At 39.7% G+C, this 21,054-nt stretch overlaps 1 protein-coding gene across 5 annotated transcripts in view; it reads left to right on the top strand.

The window, feature by feature from the left end:
• The window catches only part of casz1 (castor zinc finger 1), a 97,992-nt gene that overhangs the window by 65,163 nt on the left and 11,775 nt on the right, over window positions 1-21,054 (top strand). For 3 of the 5 annotated variants that reach the window (XM_047367965.1, XM_047367973.1, XM_047367950.1), the window contains exons 5-13: window positions 4,625-4,721; window positions 7,119-7,283; window positions 10,344-10,516; window positions 11,904-12,769; window positions 16,989-17,121; window positions 18,319-18,382; window positions 19,371-19,528; window positions 20,521-20,643; window positions 20,734-21,054. In XM_047367965.1, the coding sequence (XP_047223921.1) occupies window positions 4,625-4,721; window positions 7,119-7,283; window positions 10,344-10,516; window positions 11,904-12,769; window positions 16,989-17,121; window positions 18,319-18,382; window positions 19,371-19,528; window positions 20,521-20,643; window positions 20,734-21,054 (2,100 nt within the window). The remainder of the gene's footprint in view (window positions 1-4,624; window positions 4,722-7,118; window positions 7,284-10,343; window positions 10,517-11,903; window positions 12,770-16,988; window positions 17,122-18,318; window positions 18,383-19,370; window positions 19,529-20,520; window positions 20,644-20,733) is intronic. The other 2 variants (XM_047367978.1, XM_047367960.1) reach the window with 1 other exon arrangement.

The raw sequence follows: 21,054 nt of genomic DNA, 5'->3' as shown, positions 1-21,054 counted from the left end.
CAGTTCATTTTTATCATGTCTAAGTTATTTATTTTAATTAAGTTGGGAACATTTCTTTGTTTTTATGTAAGATTATGTTCGATTTTTACTATCAGTCATTTAGAGATTTATTTATTTTTAATTGTCTTTTTTTTACCATTGTTCCATATTTTTCTTGTAAAGCCGCTTTACAAGTAAACGCCCTGTTTACTTGTTTAATGCCTGTTCGTGATCAGGCATTTTTATTAGTTATAGAGATAGATATACAAAATGCATAATATAATATGTATAATTTGTTTAACTGTATAATATTTACTGAAATCTTTATGGTACACTCTATTTCGGTTGATCGTGCTTTAGACCTGTGATCCGGCTTGTTGAGAATTATACAATATTTTGATCTAAATAATTATGATTGACCTCCTTCTCTTAGATATTATGTGCTAAAGTAAGATAGCTACATTTTCTTATAGTACACTATGAGCCAATTATAGAAAATTACTTTAAAACATCATTGGTTGAAGGAGCTAGAGGGAAATATCTCTCTAGCTGGTATAATTTGATGGATAGTCGGTACAACACACCCCAAAAGAGTTGGCATTGAAACAACAAAAACTGCATAAATAAAAAATGACCAACACTACAATAATTCAAACAAAAGACCCTAAACATCAGAGGAGGCAATATATCTTATATTTCAGTGGACACAGAACAATGAAATCCATTTGACTTTATCACGACTAAAAAAGTGATCATCACTGTCTGTTCATTCTATTTAAAAAGGGAAAAAAAGGCATTTGAAAAGCTAAAGTGGCTTTGGCGTTAATGATTACTTCTCCAAGCCATAACATGAAGGGCACAAATCAAAGCCTTGGCACTGACAGAAACACACGTGCACATCCTCTTCTGCACACTCATTCGCACGCACACACACGAAACCCCTTCCTTGGACTGATTACATTTTGCAAGAAGATTTAATTAAGGAATTTTTAATGAGGCTTCTGCTGGCACTGCCAAGAACTGTTTTGATATTTGCGCTGCATAATGCATAAAATTTGTCTAAACATCTCGGCAGTTGATGCACGGGGAGGTTTCAGATAAGCCCAGATACAGTTTCAATTTCCGTATTGGGCTTGAGAAAAAAAAAGAGAAAGGAAAAAAGAGGAGGGAGGGGAAAAATGGAAAAGGAGGGCTCATAAAAAGGGCAAATGTAGCAGCAAGATGGGAGGTAGAGGCAGGGGAGGAGGGTCTTTTTAGAGCCACACATAATGAGTGCAGAATATGACAAAAAAACTGGCTTTGTAAATATATTTTTATCCAATCCCTTCAAAACATGGGAAAAAGCTTCTCAACGCACTTGAGTTCAGCTCGTAAAGATGTTCCTTGATAGCGTTCAGGCGCAGCTTCTGCTCTTTAAATGCTTTCATGCATCCACCGTTGCCTCACCACTTTGATCTGTGTAACTCTATTGTAACTGGAGATGCTCTGCAATCTCTGTATCGTGGCGATATTAATATTTAATCTGCTGCTGAATAGGAGAGGCCCATTAGGCCCCCTGACGCGACAAGTGGGAATTGTCCAGAGGCAAAGTGATACAGCTGGGCAATGAGCAGAGGGGTGGACTGTAGTCTCAGAGGGGAAAGGTGGGGGGCTTCATGTGTTAATCATTGTGGATGTGCATGTATATCTATGTGATAGAAAGGTACAGACTTCCTTTATAGATGGGACATATGTTGGCTCCTTTCTGCGGTCTGGTCAGACCTTGTTAAAAGAGCCGTCAGACCTTGTGCTGTCATATTTTCCACACTTATAAACAAGGCTGGCCTAAGGTATAGGCAGATTTTCAGAATCCAGCAGGCCTGGAGACCCTAAGACAGCCAAACATTCTCACAAAAAAGTTTGATAAATGCAGCTGTTTTACACATATAGAGTGCATATTCATAAATCAGAATATCATGGAAAATGTGATTTATTTTTGATTAATAATTTTTGAAACACATATAGATCCATAACACAGTGATATTTTTCAAGCATTTTGGTATTTTGACAGTTAAAGTTTACAGCTAATGAAAACACAAAATTAAATTTTCAAAATAAGAATATGGCATAAGACCAATAAAAATAAGGTTTTCTTCTCCATACGTTTTCCTTGCATTCTAACTTTTCATTATTATGTTTGGATACAACACTATGTGAACAGCCAGCTTCTATAGCAATGACCTTTTGTAGGTTCCTACCATCTGTAGGACTACTGTCACATCAGCAATGTTGTATAGGCCATAACATAACATTTCAGCACAAAAATCTTTTGAAATTTGAATTTTATGAAAAGCTGAAATTTTGTTTTTTATTAGCTCGATGCCATTACTTTAAAAAAGCAGGAGTAAATGCTTTATTAAAGATAGGAACAAATATAGTGACTTCCAAATGTAATTCTGCTGTGGGCCTCCTAGCATCTGCTTTGTTTAAAAAGGCACAAACATCCACACTGTCAACTTAAAAACAGTGCTGAATATGCTGTTCAATTAACTTAATGAACTCAGCAAAGTGATCTGTAAATGCAGCTCTGGGATAATCCTAACAAGGAAAAAGAAACAGGAAGAGAGATGGAAAAAATATTACTCAGCCCCCTTTTTCCCCCTCTCTCTGAGGCACTACGGCAGATGGAGTCCTTGGCAGCAGCAGAGCAAATGTTTATTTGTGTGTTTTCTCTGGTAATTGGAGGATTTTAACAGTCATCATTGTCAGGCTTATAATCACCAGCATAAAAGTGTCTGCCCAACAGATAAAGGCTGTGGTTTTTTTTACTATAATACATTTTTTTTTTTGCCTCATTTCAAGAGAGGAAACATAGAGAACCTGAACCTTTACCTTACAGGGCCAAACCGTTGTTTACCTGAAAGGAATTACTTTGACAAGGACTTTTCACAGCAATATGAAAAATCAGAGTTCCTAATGTGTGAGTGGCTGCAAAGAGAAAAAAAGGTTTTAGAGTAATAAGTGTCTCTTGCGGCACCATTGGAAATAAATGAAGATAATTTGGTTGAAATTGGTGTGACAGACGGGTAATTTGTGGCAGGGTGCGGAAAGCAGCAGCCGGTTTGAAGGTGTGAGCTGAGTTACTTTGAAGGTGACATGTGAAGATGAGCATATTACCTCTGAGAACTCAATCACCTATGTTGTTTTCTCCAGTTTTTGGTATTTTTAATGATTTATCAACAAATTGTTCTTGATTTGCTGTTGATCATTTGTGACTCGCATCTCCCTGTGTTGCCACATTTGATACATTTTTCTCCCCAAAGTAGGCATGTTTAACATGATGCAATTACTTTTATTTCAAGTTTTATTAAAACACTTATTGATCCTGCTGCAAACATAGTATTACAGAATAAATATGGGTTGTAATATTGTCATCTGTAACTATTTTGTTAAAGTTATTTTGATAAACTAAGCAAACAATAAACACCCACTAAGTTTAGCAGCAATTTAGTAGTGCTTAGAATATTTTCTTTATGTAGTTACACAAACAACAGACAAAGGATACCCTCGCATGTTTCACATGCAAAAGACTGATAGTTGAGTACTCAGCAACTTCCACCTTTTTCAGGCTCTGTTCTATCTTCGTCTTTGTAAATTCGCCAAAATTTGAGAAACATCTTAATCCATAATTTATAATGCATAATAATTATGCCAGTTGGTAGTGATGGAACATAAAGGTGATGAAACACAGTCAAACCAAAAACAAAGAAGAAGGTGTTGAGCATGCCCTTTAAGCTTGTTGTTGTCATATCTGTTGTGCTTGAGGTCGAGGTGAGATAGGTTAGGTTAGAGGCAGAGACATCATTGTTTCCAAATATTTGCTGGATTAAAACACATCGCAGTGATATTAAATTATAAGTATTACGCGGAAACGTATTATTTACAGTGTTTGAAAAGCATCCATTTATTAAAACCTATTTGGGGCCCTCAAAAACCTTGGGTCTCCAGGCCACTGCCCTTTTAAGTCTGTGCTAAAGTCCGGCCCAGCAGCCAGTAAGAGTGATGGGTGGCTCTTACAACAGGATTGGAAATATTTCCAAACAATAGAATCCATCTTTCTCGTATGTGTACGAAAAGCGTAGCCAGCAACAGGCAAGAGATGGGCAGTGTTGTGTTACTCTTACTGTTTTCTCTGGCGGGATGTAAAGCAATGCAGCAATTCCCCTCCCCCACACGCTGCTGGTCACTATTGGTTACCTGGCTAAAAGAAGGCTGCTAAGTTTCTGTCAAATCTACTGAAATTCAGCTGTTTGAAATATGTCCAGATACACAAATCATGGACATTAGTGTTGTGGAAATTGAAAGATACCCCCCATCCATCCATCTTATTTTCGAAACTACAGTTGGCAGACTACAAGCTGGTTGGCATGCTGCTTTAAATAAATGGCAATTAGAAGATCATATTGTAGAATTTGGTTTTAAATCTTCATGTGTAATACAGTCATACAGTGGTATTAGGTTAACATACAATGACAATCTTGTACTGATGCCTAGGTTCAGATTTACCTGGACCAGGCAGCAATTTGGACAACCGAGACCAATTAAAACAAGACAAAGATGGCAGCATTTCATTATTAATGCAGTTTGATATGTCCTGTGTTTTCAGGTTCTCTGGAAGTCAGCACTGTGGACATGTGCATTGTGCCTACCAGTACAGAGAGCATTACCACTGCATGGACCCTGAGTGTAACTACCAGGTGAGCGTGAGTACTTTATCACTTTTTATGAGCATGACCTATGTGCAAATTTGAAAAGGCCACCCTTATTGGTTTAAAACCTGGCACGGAGCAATAAATGGCATGGTTTATTTTAAGACAGCACAGATGATTTAAAGCTAAAGGTCTAAAGGACCCAAAATGGGATGTGGCGCTTCAAGGATAGACAAATAGGATGATGTGTCTTTTTTTTTTTCAGTCACACCCAGCCAAAGTTTACACAGATGAAAGACTTGTTGGTCTAAGGCCTGCTGAACAAGCTGTGGTTATTTACATCTGTCCACTTTTCAGTCATTCACGGGCAGAGCTGTTCTAATAAGGCTAAAATATCATTTTTTTATCTGCTTACTGTGTTGTTTTAATACCCTTCCTCTACTTGTAATCCAATCTTATATTTCTAATCTTTTCCTGGTTCCACAGCATGTCATGTATAGGATGGGGGGGAAACACAAAGCAGATCATAAAACACACCTTGTTTATGCTGTAACATATGTCCAGAGAGAGAAAAACACGGGCAGATTTGTCAAAGGTGAAAAACAAAAATCTGAACAGCTAGAGCTGGGTATTGAGTTCTCTTTTTTTCCTAATTTTGTTTCTAAATGGAGCCATCTTTAGCTGTAATCTTCTGTCTGCTCCCGATCTAAGGAGATTACCCCTGGATAAATATTGTTTATGTCGCGAGAAGCATCACAGAGCTAAGCTTTCATTTTCTGCATGAATTTCCCCTCAGCAGTCTGACAAGACACATTCTTGGAGAACACAAAGGAAAATCATCTTGTCGTTATTTAGAGAGTTAGTTCAGGTTATCACAGCGATTTCCACGGTCAGCTCCGCATTTCTCTGTTATTTTAGTGCTTCATGGAAACACAGATATGCTCTGGAAGCCAGCTCTCTGGATGTCAATACACAGAAAAGAAAGGGACAGACACGGTGTGATGAGCAGCCCCTTTTTCAGAGCGATAACTCATGAAATGTTACATGACACACACTCCTGGAATATTATCCCACTGCCAGCCTGCGGGCGATTGGCTGAGTCCTAGCATTCTCCTTTCATGGGCTTGTACATGAGCAAGTGTGTGCATCTTGCCACACTAGTGGGAATCCTAAAATAAATGTTGCAAGTAGCTCCCAACCTTCATCACCACTCTACTGAAAATGAGATCTTTTTCCCAGTCAGCTCTCTCTATGGCCTATTTTGGATGGCTTGACAGATCGAATGTACCCCAACAGCTCGTCTTCTGGTCATCATCCATCACTGCAAAGCAGAAAAAAGCACATATGCAGAGCTAAAATCTGGATTTTTGAGCTAAAAAACTGAAATTAAACAAATGATGGAGCATTTATTGGTTAGTTTAAAACTCTTACTGAAGCTTGCGCTGTGACAGTCAGACATCTCAGAAAGATACAGTGGGAAAGAGTCCATGAGTGATAAATGAACAGCTGTGTGAGATCTTAGGTTTTTAAGAGGAACACATGACACAAAGCAATTACCCTACTTTGTGCAGCAATTAGTTTCGTTTTAGTATAGTTCTGTTGTTTTCCCCCCTCAACTGCAGATAGATATGGATAAAAGACAGAACTGTCTCATTGATTTAAGCTTCTCATGTTACAGTTTCTTTAGCATCAGCTTATACCCAATTATAGCAGATTTGGTTCCTCCAAGTCTCTGTGGAGTGATTCTTTTTTTCCATTCTGTTTCCCCTTTCCTGACTACTGGATGTGAGAAGGATTTTTATTTATATATTTGTAATTTTAGAGGGCAAGTCCCTTAGCATATTCATCCATCATTACAGTTGAAACCTGCACCAAAAGAAAAAAGAAAAAGGCAAGCATTGGTGCTTTAATTAAAAATGGAATCATATCTGAGTGAACTGAAAGGGAAAATGTTTTTTTTTCTTTGGTTCACTTGTTTGTTTGTTTCTGTTGTCTGCTGTTTTTCCCCTGTGCACGTCTGGAAAACTGTCTGCATAGAACATCATTTTTTGTAGTGCAAAAAAATAAAAAAAACAACACAAAAACTGTGATCTTGCATGTCAATTGATTCATCTTAATTTAAAAATAAAAATGCAGTTTGTTTGAAGGCGAAAAGGAAAAACATAGAGAGAAATGCTAGTTAGAGGATATTTTGTGCTTTCCAAGAGCCTTCAGGGCTCATTTTGCAGAGTAAATCAATAACCACAGAGGCTGTCATCTTTAAAGAAATCCTGATCCTCTTCCCTTGCAGCGAGCACATCCCTCCCCGACTACCAACTGCCTCCTGCATGTTGCAGCTGCTGCCTTCACAGAGCTAAAGTGACTTGTTGCTGATTCTGTGGCTGGTTTAAATAAATGCCAACCTGTTGCTGTACATCCTCCCCCTCTTCCTTTCCCCTTACCCTTTTGCAGAGGTTTACCAGTAAGCAAGATGTAATCAGGCACTACAACATGCACAAGAAGAGGGACAACTCCCTGCAGCATGGCTTCATGCGCTTCAGCCCTCTGGATGACTGCAGCGTCTACTACCATGGCTGCCACCTCAACGGAAAAAGCACCCATTACCACTGCATGCAGGTACACTGCAGCTCTTCCTTGCCCACCTACGCACAGGCCTACAGTAAAGCCACAAACATTTACAGGGCTATGACTTAAGACATATATACTGTATGTATATATATATATATATATATATATATATATATATATATATATATATATATATATATATATATATATATGTATATATATACATACATACGTACATACATCTATATATAAATCTGTATATACACACACAAACGGAAAGAAGATCTGCAGTCTTGGTTCAAGGTGCTTTAGCATGTAGGGTTTCTGCAGTGTCTTAAAAAGTTCTAAATCTAAATTTATCAATCTTAATTTTATGCTTTGAAAAGTCTTAAATAGCCCCAGGTTTTTCATACTAGGTCTTACAGTGCCTCACAGAACTATTGCCCCTTGAGTGTTTTCTGAATTTATCACATAAAAAACACAAAGTGCAAACATTTTGTAGAGGAGATTTTATGATAGACCAACACAAAATATTGCATAAATGCAAATATGTATTTTTTACACATTTTGTCTCCTGATTACAGCTTCACTTCTTTCGGATTATGACTCAACTTTGCACATCTAGAAATTGAGTATCTGTGTACGACAGTTTTCAAGTTTTGCCATAGATTCCCAATTGGATTCAGATCTATGCGATCCTGACACATAAATCTGTTTTGATCTACACCACTCCATTGTAGCTCTGGCTGTATGTTTAGGTTTATAAACCTCTGCCTCAGTCTCAGGCCTCTAACACGTTTTCTTTGAGGATGGTCCTATATTTAGCCCCATCAGTCATCCCTTTACCTATGACCAGCTGCTGCTGAAGGAAAACATCCCCATAGCATGATGCTGCCACCACCATTTTTCAGAAAGCACAGTGTGTTTTTTTAAACTGCAGAAGGGAATTTGTTTTGCTTTATTTCAGCAATTGCTTTCTTCTTGCAACTCTTTCTTTAAGACAAGTGCATTAGTAATAGTTTTCCAGTTGGCAATTTCTCCCACGTGAGTTGATGATCTCTGCATCTCCTCCAGAGTTACCATGCATCTCTTAGCTGCTTGATTAATGCTCTCCATGACCATAAATTTAGGTGGATTGCCATATTTATACTGAGATTGAATTACCCACAGTTGGACTCTGTTTACTAACTAGTTGATTTCTTAAAGTAATTGGTTGGACAGGGTTGTATTTAGGGGTATTGGTGGCTTTATACTTGTAGATTTTTATTTTGAAAAAAATTGAAAACCATGTAACATTTTCCTTCTGCTTCACAACCATGCGCTACTTTGTGTTGCTCTATCACAAAAAATCTCAATAAACTTTTAAGTTTGTGACTGTAGCATTACAACATGTAAAAAAAAGGTCAAAAAGTATCATTACTTTGCAAGGCACTGTAGTTAGGTCGTTCATTTTTTCCATCAACATTTTCTCAGACATTCACCCTTCAGACCTTCAAACCTTCTTATAGTGGTTTCTTCAGGGAATTAAGATCGAAGCGCTCTAGTGGGGTATCCACCACCAGCTTTTCTGTCATAGAAGAGTGTAAATTAACAGGGTTTGGTTTGAAAACAGTCAATAACCTATATGACGTTTACTGTATACTGTAGGTGTTCTATTCCATAAAAGCATGCAAAGCCAAAAAAACACCATCTTAAGTTAACATAGTTATATTTAACTTGTTTATGTTAATAAGTAGGTTAAATGTACATTATTACATGAGTTAAATGTTTTTTTTTTGGAAATCACATCTCTTTAGGTCTTAAGCCTAAATCGTAAAACAATTAGCATAATTACCTGAAACCTGCTAATTATGCATTATTTACAGTGAAAGAAAGATGCTACAGTTTAATAGGAAAAAAAGCCTGCAGAGGTAAAATACTGCTAAATGTATAGATATAAAATAAAAGAGAGTCGCATTATTTTGTTCATAAAATAGATTTACAGTTCTGCCTTTAATAAGTAGTTTGGAAAACAAAAGATTCAGAATCCAAATAAAAGAAAAGTAAAACAAAAAGGTTAATAGATGAGAAGCTTCTTTGTGCCTCTGTCCTCCTCACTCTCTCACTCCTTAATTGGCATGGATAAAATTTCCCTAAGGTGTTTATATAAACTACACATTTTTCATCTTTTAGTACCAAGCAGCCTGTTTACGATTATTTCCCTCCTTCTGGATTTGTTTAATTTTTGTTTCATCTGCTTATTTTCAAAGTGTCACTGCGGCAGGGCAGCCGAGGATGGCTCCACATATATACTTTTTTTTATACCTCTCTAACAGCGTAATTGTTATTAGGATATTTCAGCCGATGTTTTAACAGTCGCTGAGAACCTGCAGATGTTGGCATCGGCTGCTCTGATTTAGGAGGCGGGGGGAGAAGAAAGAAACAGAGTGGCGTTTTTTTTCATTGTTTGACTCGATATGGAGAAGTTGCCACTGATGATATACAATCGCTGCTTTTAATTCAAACATTACCTCTTTTTTCCTTCTTTGTTGCCTGTAAGGAGTCGTTTGTTCCAGAAAGTCTTTAAACTAAAAATCAAGACAGTCATCTTAGTCCTGTGGTTTCTTCTGTCCCCCCACCACCTTTCTAAACCTTTCTTTCTCAGAGTTACAGTAAGTATCTAGCATCTCCACCATTATGCTCCAAATCTGAATTTCATTTTCTAAAAGGCAGCTCTGCCAGGAAGGTACTGTAGTTTCACAAGCCTTCTGTGACCACCACCTCTTTCAGTTACTACTTTTTTCTTTCCAATTGTCAAAGATGACAAAGATTATTTCCCATTCAAATGGTTAATCTGAAACTTGTGACGCTCACATGTGCATTACCACAAATTTAAAGTTCAATGTCAGAAAACAACCCTCTTCCATATATTTCTAGGCCACTAGCATTTTCTTAACCACAATGAGATCCCCCTTCTGGGCCCTGTACAGTATATCAGAAATCTCTAAAGCACCGCATTTTAAGAAGCTGCCTTTTTTTCAGACCTTTCTTCGCAAACCGAAACTCTGATGCACGCTGTCGGCCCAGATCTCGTTTTCCATCACCGTGCTCTGTCTCTCTGCTCCGTAGGTGGGGTGCAGCAAGGTGTACACCAGCACATCAGATGTCATGACCCATGAAAACTTCCACAAGAAGAACGCCCAACTGATCAACGACGGCTTCCAGAGATTCCGCGCCACTGAGGACTGTGGCACGGTCGGGTGTCAGTTCTACGGCCAGAAGACCACGCACTTCCACTGCAGGTGATGACCTCTCATCTGCACAACGATATTCCACACTAAATATTAAGCATTAAAACATTTAATGAAATGCTCAAAAGTATTCATACCTGTTGCAGATGTAGGTTTAAAGGAAGGTTTCAGTTTTAGCAACGTGCTTCTAACCGAAGGTAATATTAATATTTTCGAGCAGCCCAGCTAGAGTCCTAACTCGAATCTGATATCAAATCTGTGGAGGGAGCTAAAGATGAGGTTGATAGCAAGAAGGCCTTCTAACCTTAAAGACTTGGAGATCATCACCAAAGATAAATCTTCAGAATACAAGTAGTGACATGCAAAAGCTGGTCTTCATTTATGCAAAGGGTTTGATTTCTGTAATTCCAAAAACAGGAATGTCAAGAGATTATTAATAAGAGTATAAATGAATTTCAAAAAGCCATTTTAAATAAAATGTTAATACAAACAATTGGTTAGTCTAGGCTCCTTTTACGTTGTTTCATTATCTTTCGAGGGATGCCTGTCTCATTTCCTATCAGAAACAAACCTCTTGGTTGGATGAAAACAATTTTAAATCTAAATCTGCCAGGTGTATGAATAACTTGACTTAAATGTTTATCATTTGATTATGACAATACAATTGTGACTTCCACAGATTTTACATAAATAAAGAATAGTTATAAAAGTCAAGAAGCACAGCATGCATAATGGCATGAATTGTTTAGAGAGCAGTTTAGATATCCTTAAGCATCAAGCTTTTGTTTTGAAGAGTATGTAAAAATATTAGCATATCTACCAACACCATGTTTAATGCTGGGGATGGTGTGTTGAGGGTGATGTGCAGTTTTAGTTTTCCTTCAAACATCACATTTTGCATTTAGCCTGAAAAATAACATCAAGCTTTTTATTTGAAGAATCTTCATGACAGAAATATTAGCAGTCCGTGTAAGGTGTCATATGGTGATTAATTCATCTCAGTTAAAAAATGTATTTCTTGGCCAGAGGTTTCAGATTATTTATTTACATTTTCTAGACATAGCTCAGATATAATAACATACACGGCCTTCTAAACATATTCATGCCAGTGGAGCTTCTTCCCATTTTGTGACCTTACAACCCAAACACTGTATTCTATTGAGATTTCACATGATAGATTGATAGATGGATAAACAGTACCCTACATGTAGCTCCATCCTTTGTTTTCATCAGTTATAACCAGCTTCCTTGTCCCTGTTGAAAATTAGCATTCTCACAGCATGCTGCCACCACCAGGCTTCCTGGTGGGGATGGAGTGTTCATGGTGATTTGCACATAGTATTTTGTATTTTGTTAGTTCCTTCACATTGAAGTTAATTTCTTTAACAGGATAAAGTTGTAACATATTCTCATTACTTTTTTTAAATTATTTATACAGGCGTCCGGGCTGCACGTTCACTTTCAAGAACAAGTGTGACATCGAGAAGCACAAGAGCTACCACATCAAGGATGACGCATATGCCAAGGACGGCTTCAAGAAGTTCTACAAGTACGAGGAATGCAAGTACGAGGGCTGCGTGTACAGCAAAGCAACCAACCACTTCCACTGCATCCGCTCCGGCTGTGGCTTTACCTTCACCTCCACAAGCCAGATGACCTCCCACAAACGCAAGCACGAAAGGCGGCACATCCGCTCCTCTAGCGTCATGGGCCTCTCCTCTACTTTCCTGGCCCCGAAGGATGAGCCGGAGGAGTCCAGCAACGATGACCTGATGGATTTCTCGGCCATCAGCAGCAAGAACTCCAGCCTGAGTGCCTCGCCCACCACCCAGCAGTCCGCCACTGCACCACACTTGTTGAGCACGCCCACCACCGCGGCATCCTCCTCGATGTCGGGCCACACTCTCAAGCCCACCCCATCGCTGGCCAGCGCGGGCCAGCGCATGTCAAGCCTGCTTACTCAGAATCTGCCCAGCAACATGCCAGTAGCGCTTGCTCTTTCAAACAGCACCCTGGCCTCCTCCAACCCATTCTTCCCGCTTATGTCGAGGCTGCCTCTCCAACCGCCCCCACCAGCTGCCAGCCTAATAACAGCCGTGTCCTCTGGAGCCCACTCCATGCCCACTGACTCCCTGACCCAGGGTAGCTCCTCCGTGGGGGGAGATGCAGCCATGGTGCCTACTCCAACTTCCTTCGCCAGCTCTTCAATAATGGAGAAGATCTCAGCGAGCAAGGGTCTGATATCACCCATGATGGCGAGATTAGCGGCTGCTGCCTTGAAACCTATAAACAACACAGACACCGGTATGTCCTCTCACAAGCACAGGTCCTTACAGTAAGTTAGAATATCATCAAAAAGTTTATTTATTTCAGCACTTCATTTAAACGATTCTGATTTATTATTACAGAGTGACGTACAGCAGTTCAAGCATTTATATCTTTTAATTTATATCTAATATGTAACTAACCCCCCAAAAAACTCAATAAGTTAGAATATTAAAACAAAACTATTAAAAATGGTTATTATGACCATGTAATAGCCTACACAATTATGTAGTAGACAGCTACAATATACAGCAGACAGTCAATGACACAACTGGTTATTGCTAAAGAAGCTTGCCTTTTATATTGCTGTATTCAGCTTAGTAATGGAAAGTTGAGTGGAAGAAAAATGTGTGGTTAAAAATATGCACAAGCTACTGGGATAGTTACAGCCCAGAGAGACCATTGCTCAGTGGTTTAGTGTACATCTTTTCAGATGTGATAAGAAGCAAAGTTACAATTTTGTTTAGAAATCAAGGTTCCAAAGTCTAAGAGAAGTGGAGAGGCACACAGTCTAGGTTGATTGAGGTTGCTTGAGGTCATGGAATGAATTATTCTAAAATTTTCAAAAGCCAGACAGCTGTGCTGGCTTTTACACTTGATAAAACACAGTGGAGGAACACCAGCACATGACATGGCTCCACAAATCATCTCTGAGTGAGGAATTTTCACACTACTTGGATTCTGTGTTTCTTAAACCACTGACTCCAGCCACAGGCTATGGCCAGTGAATTTTCCCAGAACACTTAAATGGGCTTTGCTTCACAGTCCTGTCAAGGCTGCAGTTGTTCCTGTGGTGTGTGCACCTTTTCTTTAACCACACGTTTTCCTTTCACCAAACTTTCCCTTGAAATGGTTGGATTTAGTACTCTGTGAACAGCCTTTTTTTTTTTTTGTGACCAGTGTGGCCTACCTTAGTTGTAAAAGGTGTCAATGGCTGTCTACTGGACAACTGTCAAGCCAGTTGATTACGTGGGCCATAAAATCCATACCCTTCTATGTTGGTCTTGTGGGGTATTTAAAGTGAAAGTGAATGTTCTCAGAAAATCATAGAATACAATGCTTTAAAAATAAATTAAATTTTCAGCAATATTCTAGTTCCACGTTCTAGATAAGTGATTAGTGATCATAAGTTGAGAAAGGACATTTTACATTTTTGCTTTAAGAAATCTCAAAGGTCAAAGGTCTGATACTACCTGTTTTACTACCAGTTTATATATTGATGTTATGAGTTTACCTTTGTGCATTTTCTGCTTTTGTGTGGACCAAGTAGGCAGAGTGCACTCAGAGGTCATCTCTTTAACCATCCCTTAAGTAGAGAGAAAAGCCAGGAGAAGCTGCGCTTTCGTGCTTAAAGGGACAAACCAGAGGCACGGCGCTCTTGCTCTGGCTCTGTTATTGTGTTGATCGCTTGTTAGATACCCACAATCCATTTGGAGATAAATGCGCTGACAGGGGGAGAGTAGAGCCTGTAAAAGTCTCTTATGATGTTCAGAGCAGGGGGCTCATGGGGCTTGTGTTGAACATGTTTCCTCATCATTGGCCTCTTATCTCTGTCTGCGCTCGTTCCAAGCAAATGGAGGTGGAATGAAATTAAGTTGAAAAACTGCCAGAAAAAAAATCTTTTTCATGTGCAAACTGATAAAAAAAAAGAAGTGAAATCACTGAGGTAGAAATGACTCAATGCAGCAGAGCGGAGAAACAGACTATGATACAAGGAATACACTCATCAACAAAGACAATTTCTAGAAACCTCCAGTTTTGACAAAAACATGTCAACGTCTGTTTAGCATAATTCAAATAAGTTCTGAAGGTAATTGGCTTGTCTGTGTTTATCATATTGCTCCAAACAAAACCCTTTGAAAATGAAAATAAAGTATTAAATTCTGATAATGTGCTGCGTTGCGTGGCTGCGCATTCAATTATAGGTTCTCGGTCTGAGCAGGTGGGGGGCGGATTTTAAACGGGGGTCTCTCCGGATGTTGGGGAAGTGGGGAAGGATTACAATTCCTGCTGGTGTTTCCAGAGCAGGACAGGCCCAGAGAGAAAGAGAGACAGAGAGCCAGGGGCAGCTGCTCAGAGCTGAGCCCAGGCTGTCAGGCTGAGCTCCACCTTTATGCTTCCAGCAGGTAGCAGCAAACTCTGTTGGGGGTGGGAGGCACCTGCTGAGGGTGGAGCCTCCACAGATGGTCCCTCTCATTTCAGACACATCTCTACAGCTCAGATCTGTTCTGCTCGGAAATAAATGGTTTCAAATAAACCCCTCCACCACCACATTCTCAATCATAAAGATTTTTTTTTTTGCAAAAAGTTGACACAGACACAGAATGGAGGGGTAGCTGTGGTTTTGTTTCTCATATTTGCTTCAGAAAATGTGTGAACAGGACATTTGGGGCTAAAATGAGAAGGAAGTGGTTTGTGCTTCTCTGTCAAAAAGGTGTGAGAAAGGTTATTGTGTTTGAGTCTATTTTTCACATAGTTTATCTTCTCATTTGGCTGTGAAACATTGCCTTCTTTTTTGCAATGAATTTAGCTTCTTTTCCTATTTCTGCACTCAGTATTTCTCTTTTTTAATTAATGTCCCACTCTAATTTATCCCTAAGTGTTTTTTCCCAGAGATTCAAGCATCTGAAGGGTTTACTAATTAGACACACAGTACAAATGATCTTTCACAAGCTCTGTATCTTATCCGGAATAATTACATGGTGTACATTATTCCTGGATATTTTCCAGAAAGAAGCTGCTTTGAGTCAAACTCATTTGTTCTCCGTCCTTGGGAAGTGAATAGAAGAAAAATAATAATAATGATTTCATGAAGTGCATCCCAGTCTTATTTTCAATTTAAAAGTCAACTTATCATCAGATATGTTGAAGTATTATTTTACAGAGCCTGCAGATCGTATGCAGATCATCCAGTTAGTGGCGCTTCTTGATGTAATATGCTCCCGTTTTGTCTCTGAGTTGATTTAATTGTCAATGACAAGGCAGTATTCGTCTGGCTAGTTAATTTTGGGTATACTCTCATCAAGTTGAGGGTGGGGGGAGGGATTGAAGGGCTAGATGTGGACTCTGGTAAGCATTCAATGACCTCAAACCAGAAGCATTATTGTTTGACTGCTGTTTTCCCTCTAAGCCCCACCCCCCACAGTCCCTCCAACCTCAACCATTGTCAAACTGAACTGACACTGACACTGACACTTCCCCATCTCCTAGCTTTCAGCTGACAAGGCCCAAGACTGGCTTTTCCACTCCTATTGGGACTGATATGTCTCTGGGTCATCTTTTAGCAGGAGGGAACTCTCCTTGCTTTTTTCCCCCTCATCAGAGGCTGGGCTGGTCCCATTTTTTTTTTTTTTTCAAAAAGGAGCAGATCCTGACCAGGGCACACACTTGGATGCCCATGACCTTGCTTGTCACTATCCCTGAATCCTCAACACCAGTAATAACTGCTGGGGCACTCCAGTTTTAGTGTCCTAGAGGTTAACCCAGAGGTGCCTCACCTCCCACATATATTTTTTAAGACAAACCTCCGCTTCTTGTCAGCCAGAGGCTCAGCTTTCTGTGTGTAGCCTGAGGACAAATTAATATTTCAGTCCAGTGGGATTCGGGAGGGGGACCAGAATTCACCTTCCTGTCAGCATTTCTACCTCAGGTCGTCCCCGGCTGTTTATTTATTACAATTTCATTGCGCTGTCCGCTGAATACCTATTTGCCAGAGACGGTGATAGAGAGGTCACAATATTTGAACCAATCTGATTGGCTGTCAGCTCCAATCTGACCGACATGGCGCCCCTGTTCCTCGTGGGTATGCTCCGTGGCGTTGGCCACCATCCGTTGTCAGGCCAACGAGAAAGCCGGAGAAAGTGGGAACGGAGGAGGAGGGGCGCGTGGCCAATCTGAGACTGCCACTTTCCTTCAGCATTAGCATCTCACTTAATGACCAGTTAAGAGGCAGCTTGGCAAATGAGTTGTGACAAGTGCTGCAGAAAAAGGAGTCTTTTTCCCTCATATCTCCCGCCTCTCAATCACCATTTAAAAGGCTTGACGGCCTGACATAATTTCGCAATAATTATCACTCGCAGTATTCTTCTTGGGCCAGGACAGAAGTCAGATTGGATCTTGTCAAAGGGTAATAATGCTGACCAACAATAACTTTGTTGTCTCTTCTCTCCTCTGCTTTGTCTCCGGCGTGATTCCTCAGGGAATGGGCAGCCGGGCTTGGCCAGCCAGTTTAATCTGGTTCAAGTGAAGCAGGAGCCTGCAGACGCCAACTCCGGCACTTCCCAAGATACCCAGCAGGAGCAGAGCCTGGACCTGAGCAAGAAAGACCACAGGTATACAGATGCTACAAATACATTTAGAGATGCACCTGTAAGAATTTTGTGGACAATTTTCGATGTGCATTTTTTGTAAATTCAAGCAATGTTAGCTGGTTAAGATTTCTCTTTAGGAAGTATTAGAAAATATAACTACAGAACTGAAAATATTCACTTGGTATTATAAACAGTTGTTAGCATCTTATTTTAGGAATTAACATGTTGCACAATGTCTGCCATCAAGATAGAGGTTAAAAGCCTACTATAGGAAGACATAAGAAAAAACATTTCTTGCCTACCTGCCTTGAGCAGTCAATTACTGACATAAGAAACAAAGGCGATGTCACACTATGTAAGACAGTCACTGTTAAACTGGGTTTTATTTTATTAAAAACAACAATAAAATGATTACAGAGTTGACATTTTAAAACTGTCTTTCACATATAATCAATGATTATCCTAGTTAGCTTTGCTAGCATTACTTAAACGTACGCTATATAAATAAACTTGACTTGACTTGACTTGACTTAAATGTGAATTACCTGAAGAGTATCACCTTGGAGTAAGGATTAAAACTTTTAAAAGGATGCCAGCATTTTAAAATCCAGCATGTTTCTTGACAGACATGGGCTAAAAGCTGAAAAGGATGAAACAGCACCTTCACTGTACTTTGTTCAGGATTCCTGTTATCTACTGATAGTCCTGCTCTCTCTTTCAGCCCAAGTGAACAGCAGGCACGTCTTGAAAAGTTGGCAAAAATACAGTTTCTTTTTAAATAGCCTTCTTTGAGTGAATTTCAAACACTTAATTCATACTGAAATTATTTAAATTTGAAACATTGTTTCTAAGGTGTGCTCTCAGCTATGATGCATTTGCTGAGCCAATAAAGATCAAACTTTTTCCCATTTCTGATGCCGGTCACCATTCAGCAGTGATCAAGCTGAGAGTCAGATGCGTTTCTGTGGATCTCTAGTATTAATTTGGATTATTTGTCTAATTCCAGCACTTTTTTATAAGCCAATTGATTTTGAACAGATTGATTGATCAGTGATACACCAGCTCCTATTTAGCAATAACCCTCCACCCTACACCATGTTTCTCTAAAAGACAACATTTTTCTTCTTCATTATACTTGCATAGCCCTTGTGATAAATAGTAATATTTACTGTTCTCATGCAAATCTTGACTAAACATTGTTCATTTTCCTTGTTTCAGTAATGAATCAAATGGACACCCTGTACCAGGGAATACATCTCTTTTATCCTCGCTTATGAATAAGGTAAGATCCATCCATCAAACGCCTTTCATCCAAAGACAAATTAGCGGGACACGGAGGGGCCTGTTTGTTTTTTAATGTTTCACCACTAATAAGATGAGTTTGTATCATTTAAATTTTCCAGCCATTTTTCATACGTTGTAATTTTTGCTGCACCTCTCACAAATTAATATAATGAAGCAGTAGCTCGGTGCCATGCTAGATATATAGAGATGTTTGTTTTTTGATGAGCTGTTCTGAACTTGCCTTCCATTTTTTTTCTCCTCTCCCTTTATACTTTAACTTCCCCGCCTCACTCTACATTTATTTATAGAGTTTATAAATTATTTGATTAAAAAGTCAAGGGAGTAAAAAACAGGAAGGCGATGCCCTCATTTTTTAACAAGTCTAAATGTGAGCGTATGGAAATTTAAATGTTTGTGTGAAGATTAAAATGGACACGGTTTTAGCCATAAATCTTATCTGACTGATACAAATATGCTGTGTGGTTTCCATCACATTGATGATGTAATGGCAAATTAGTCTCACATTTTTTCTTCTTCTCTCAACAACTGATCAAGACCTCCTCCCTCCTACTGTATGCTTCCATTCCTCAAACACACGTTATCTTTTAAATCTTCTTCTCAGACAGCTTCACTTCAGGCTCACAGTCAGTAAACACAAACAGCGGAGTTGGAGTTGTCTAATAGCTCCACCGTTGTTGTGTCAGACTTCTGGGGTTTTGATTCAAACCACCACATCACATGAAAAGGTTAACAGACGCCCCTGGGGGACGCTTAGCAAATATGCCTCGCCCGAACTCAAGCAAGAAAGAAAAAAAAAAGAAAGCCTGAATATGTATAATCCTGGCTGCTCTTTTTTGCTTTGCCAAATTTCGGGTGTATTTGTCTTCTCGTTTTCACACTGTCGCTAACATATGTGAGCTCCGTGCATGTGGATGCTCAGTCAAAACTAGGCGGCTGGTGGTTCATGCGCTGTGTGTGTTTTGTAGATGTCCCAGGTGAACCCCGCCCTCTTCAATGCCATGAACCTGAAAACAGAGCTGGAAGGAGGCCGGGTGCACGACACCTCTGAGGCAGCTCAGTACATGCACAGAGTGCTGAAGAGGCCAGAAAACACCACTGAGATCTGGAAGACGTACCTTCGCAGGTAGAGTAATAACAAAAAGCACTTCTTACAGCACTGTGAAAAAGTATTTGCTCCCTCACAGATTTCTTCTGTCTTTGTTTTTTTTTTTGTCACATCTCAGTATTCTATAAATTTTAGTATATGACAGAATAAACTTGAGTAAATAAAAGTAGTTTTATTTTTAGTTATTAGATGAGAAAAGCTATTCAAACCAAGCTTGCCTGCTACACCTAAAAACTGGTTGTGCAACATTTGGCAGCAATAACTGCCATTAAGTGTTTTTGATAACTGACAATATGTCTTTTACAGCACTGTGGAGGAACTATGACCTCTCATCTTCACAGACGTATTTTAATTCAGGCACATTCACAGATGAATAGGCATTCATAGATGAACCTGCTGGTTGACTTTCTATCATTGTCCTGCCAAGTTGAGCTTAAGGTCATGAACTTAAGGCTGGACATGCATCTTCAGGATTGTCTGATAACAAGTAGAATGCATGGTTCCATCAATTATGGCAAGTTGTCCAGGGCCTGAAGCAACTCCACACCATCACACTACCACCACCATGTTTACCTGTGGGTATGATGTTTTTCTTTGATGCGCCTTTGGGCTCTTTCAGCTGGGTTTCTTTATGACCTCCAAGATGAGTCCAGACACTTCTGAAAGGGTGATCAGTGTTTTGTCCATCTGTAGATAATGGCTCTTAGTCTGCTTTGCTGTATTCTAAGTTTTTTTAGTTCTTGCAGTCTACTTCGTGTTATCAGAAAGGTGCTATATAAGTGATTTCTTGTTTCTCCAGATAAGGTATTATTCAGGCATCATTGTTGCTAGGGAAATTGAAATCAGCTATCAAAAAATGTCAGTCAACAAACTTTGTTTGTGATCAAACAAGGGGGTGTGATTTTTTTGTACTGTTTTACAATGGGCCAGGTTGATTTAAAAAAGGTGTTTTCTCATTATAAATAAATTTACGTGTCACTATGTTTTTTTTTTGATCTGCCAATGCAAAGGTTCGACACCGATGACTTCTGTGAGGCTCAGTGTGACTTTCTCCATAAGGTGCACTTTCACTGCCTGGTAGAGGACTGTGGCGCACTCTTCAGCACTGTGGACGGGGCCATAAAGCATGCTAAGTGAGTGTCACAGACCTTGTTTGAAAAATATGATGCTTTGCTTTGTTGATCAGTATGAGAAGTCGGGACTGCTTCCATCTTGTCTTTCAGCTTCCACCTTCGAGCCACCTTGAAAGTGAAGCCAGAGTCTCCGTTCAGCGACAGTAAAGAGCCCAGTGAGTCGGCTCCACCGCAACCTGTCGCCCCTGTATCTGTAGCCAGCAATACCTCCATGGACGCGGCAAACCTCATATCCTCCGGTGGCTACAGCTCTCCTCCTCCCTCCCTGCTGGCCTGGAAACAGCTGACCGGAAGCATCCCTCAGATGCCGGCCTCGATGCCCAACCTGCCTGCAAACTCTCCTCTGGCCACCACCTCCCTGGAGAATGCCAAGCCGCAAGTCAAACCCGGTTTTCTGCAGTTTCAGGAAAA

Source organism: Girardinichthys multiradiatus, chromosome 1 (genome assembly GCF_021462225.1).
Source record: "Girardinichthys multiradiatus isolate DD_20200921_A chromosome 1, DD_fGirMul_XY1, whole genome shotgun sequence".
Lineage (NCBI taxonomy): Eukaryota > Metazoa > Chordata > Actinopteri > Cyprinodontiformes > Goodeidae > Girardinichthys > Girardinichthys multiradiatus.
Note: the sequence above shows the minus strand (reverse complement) of the source record. Positions and strands in the feature narration are given on the sequence as shown.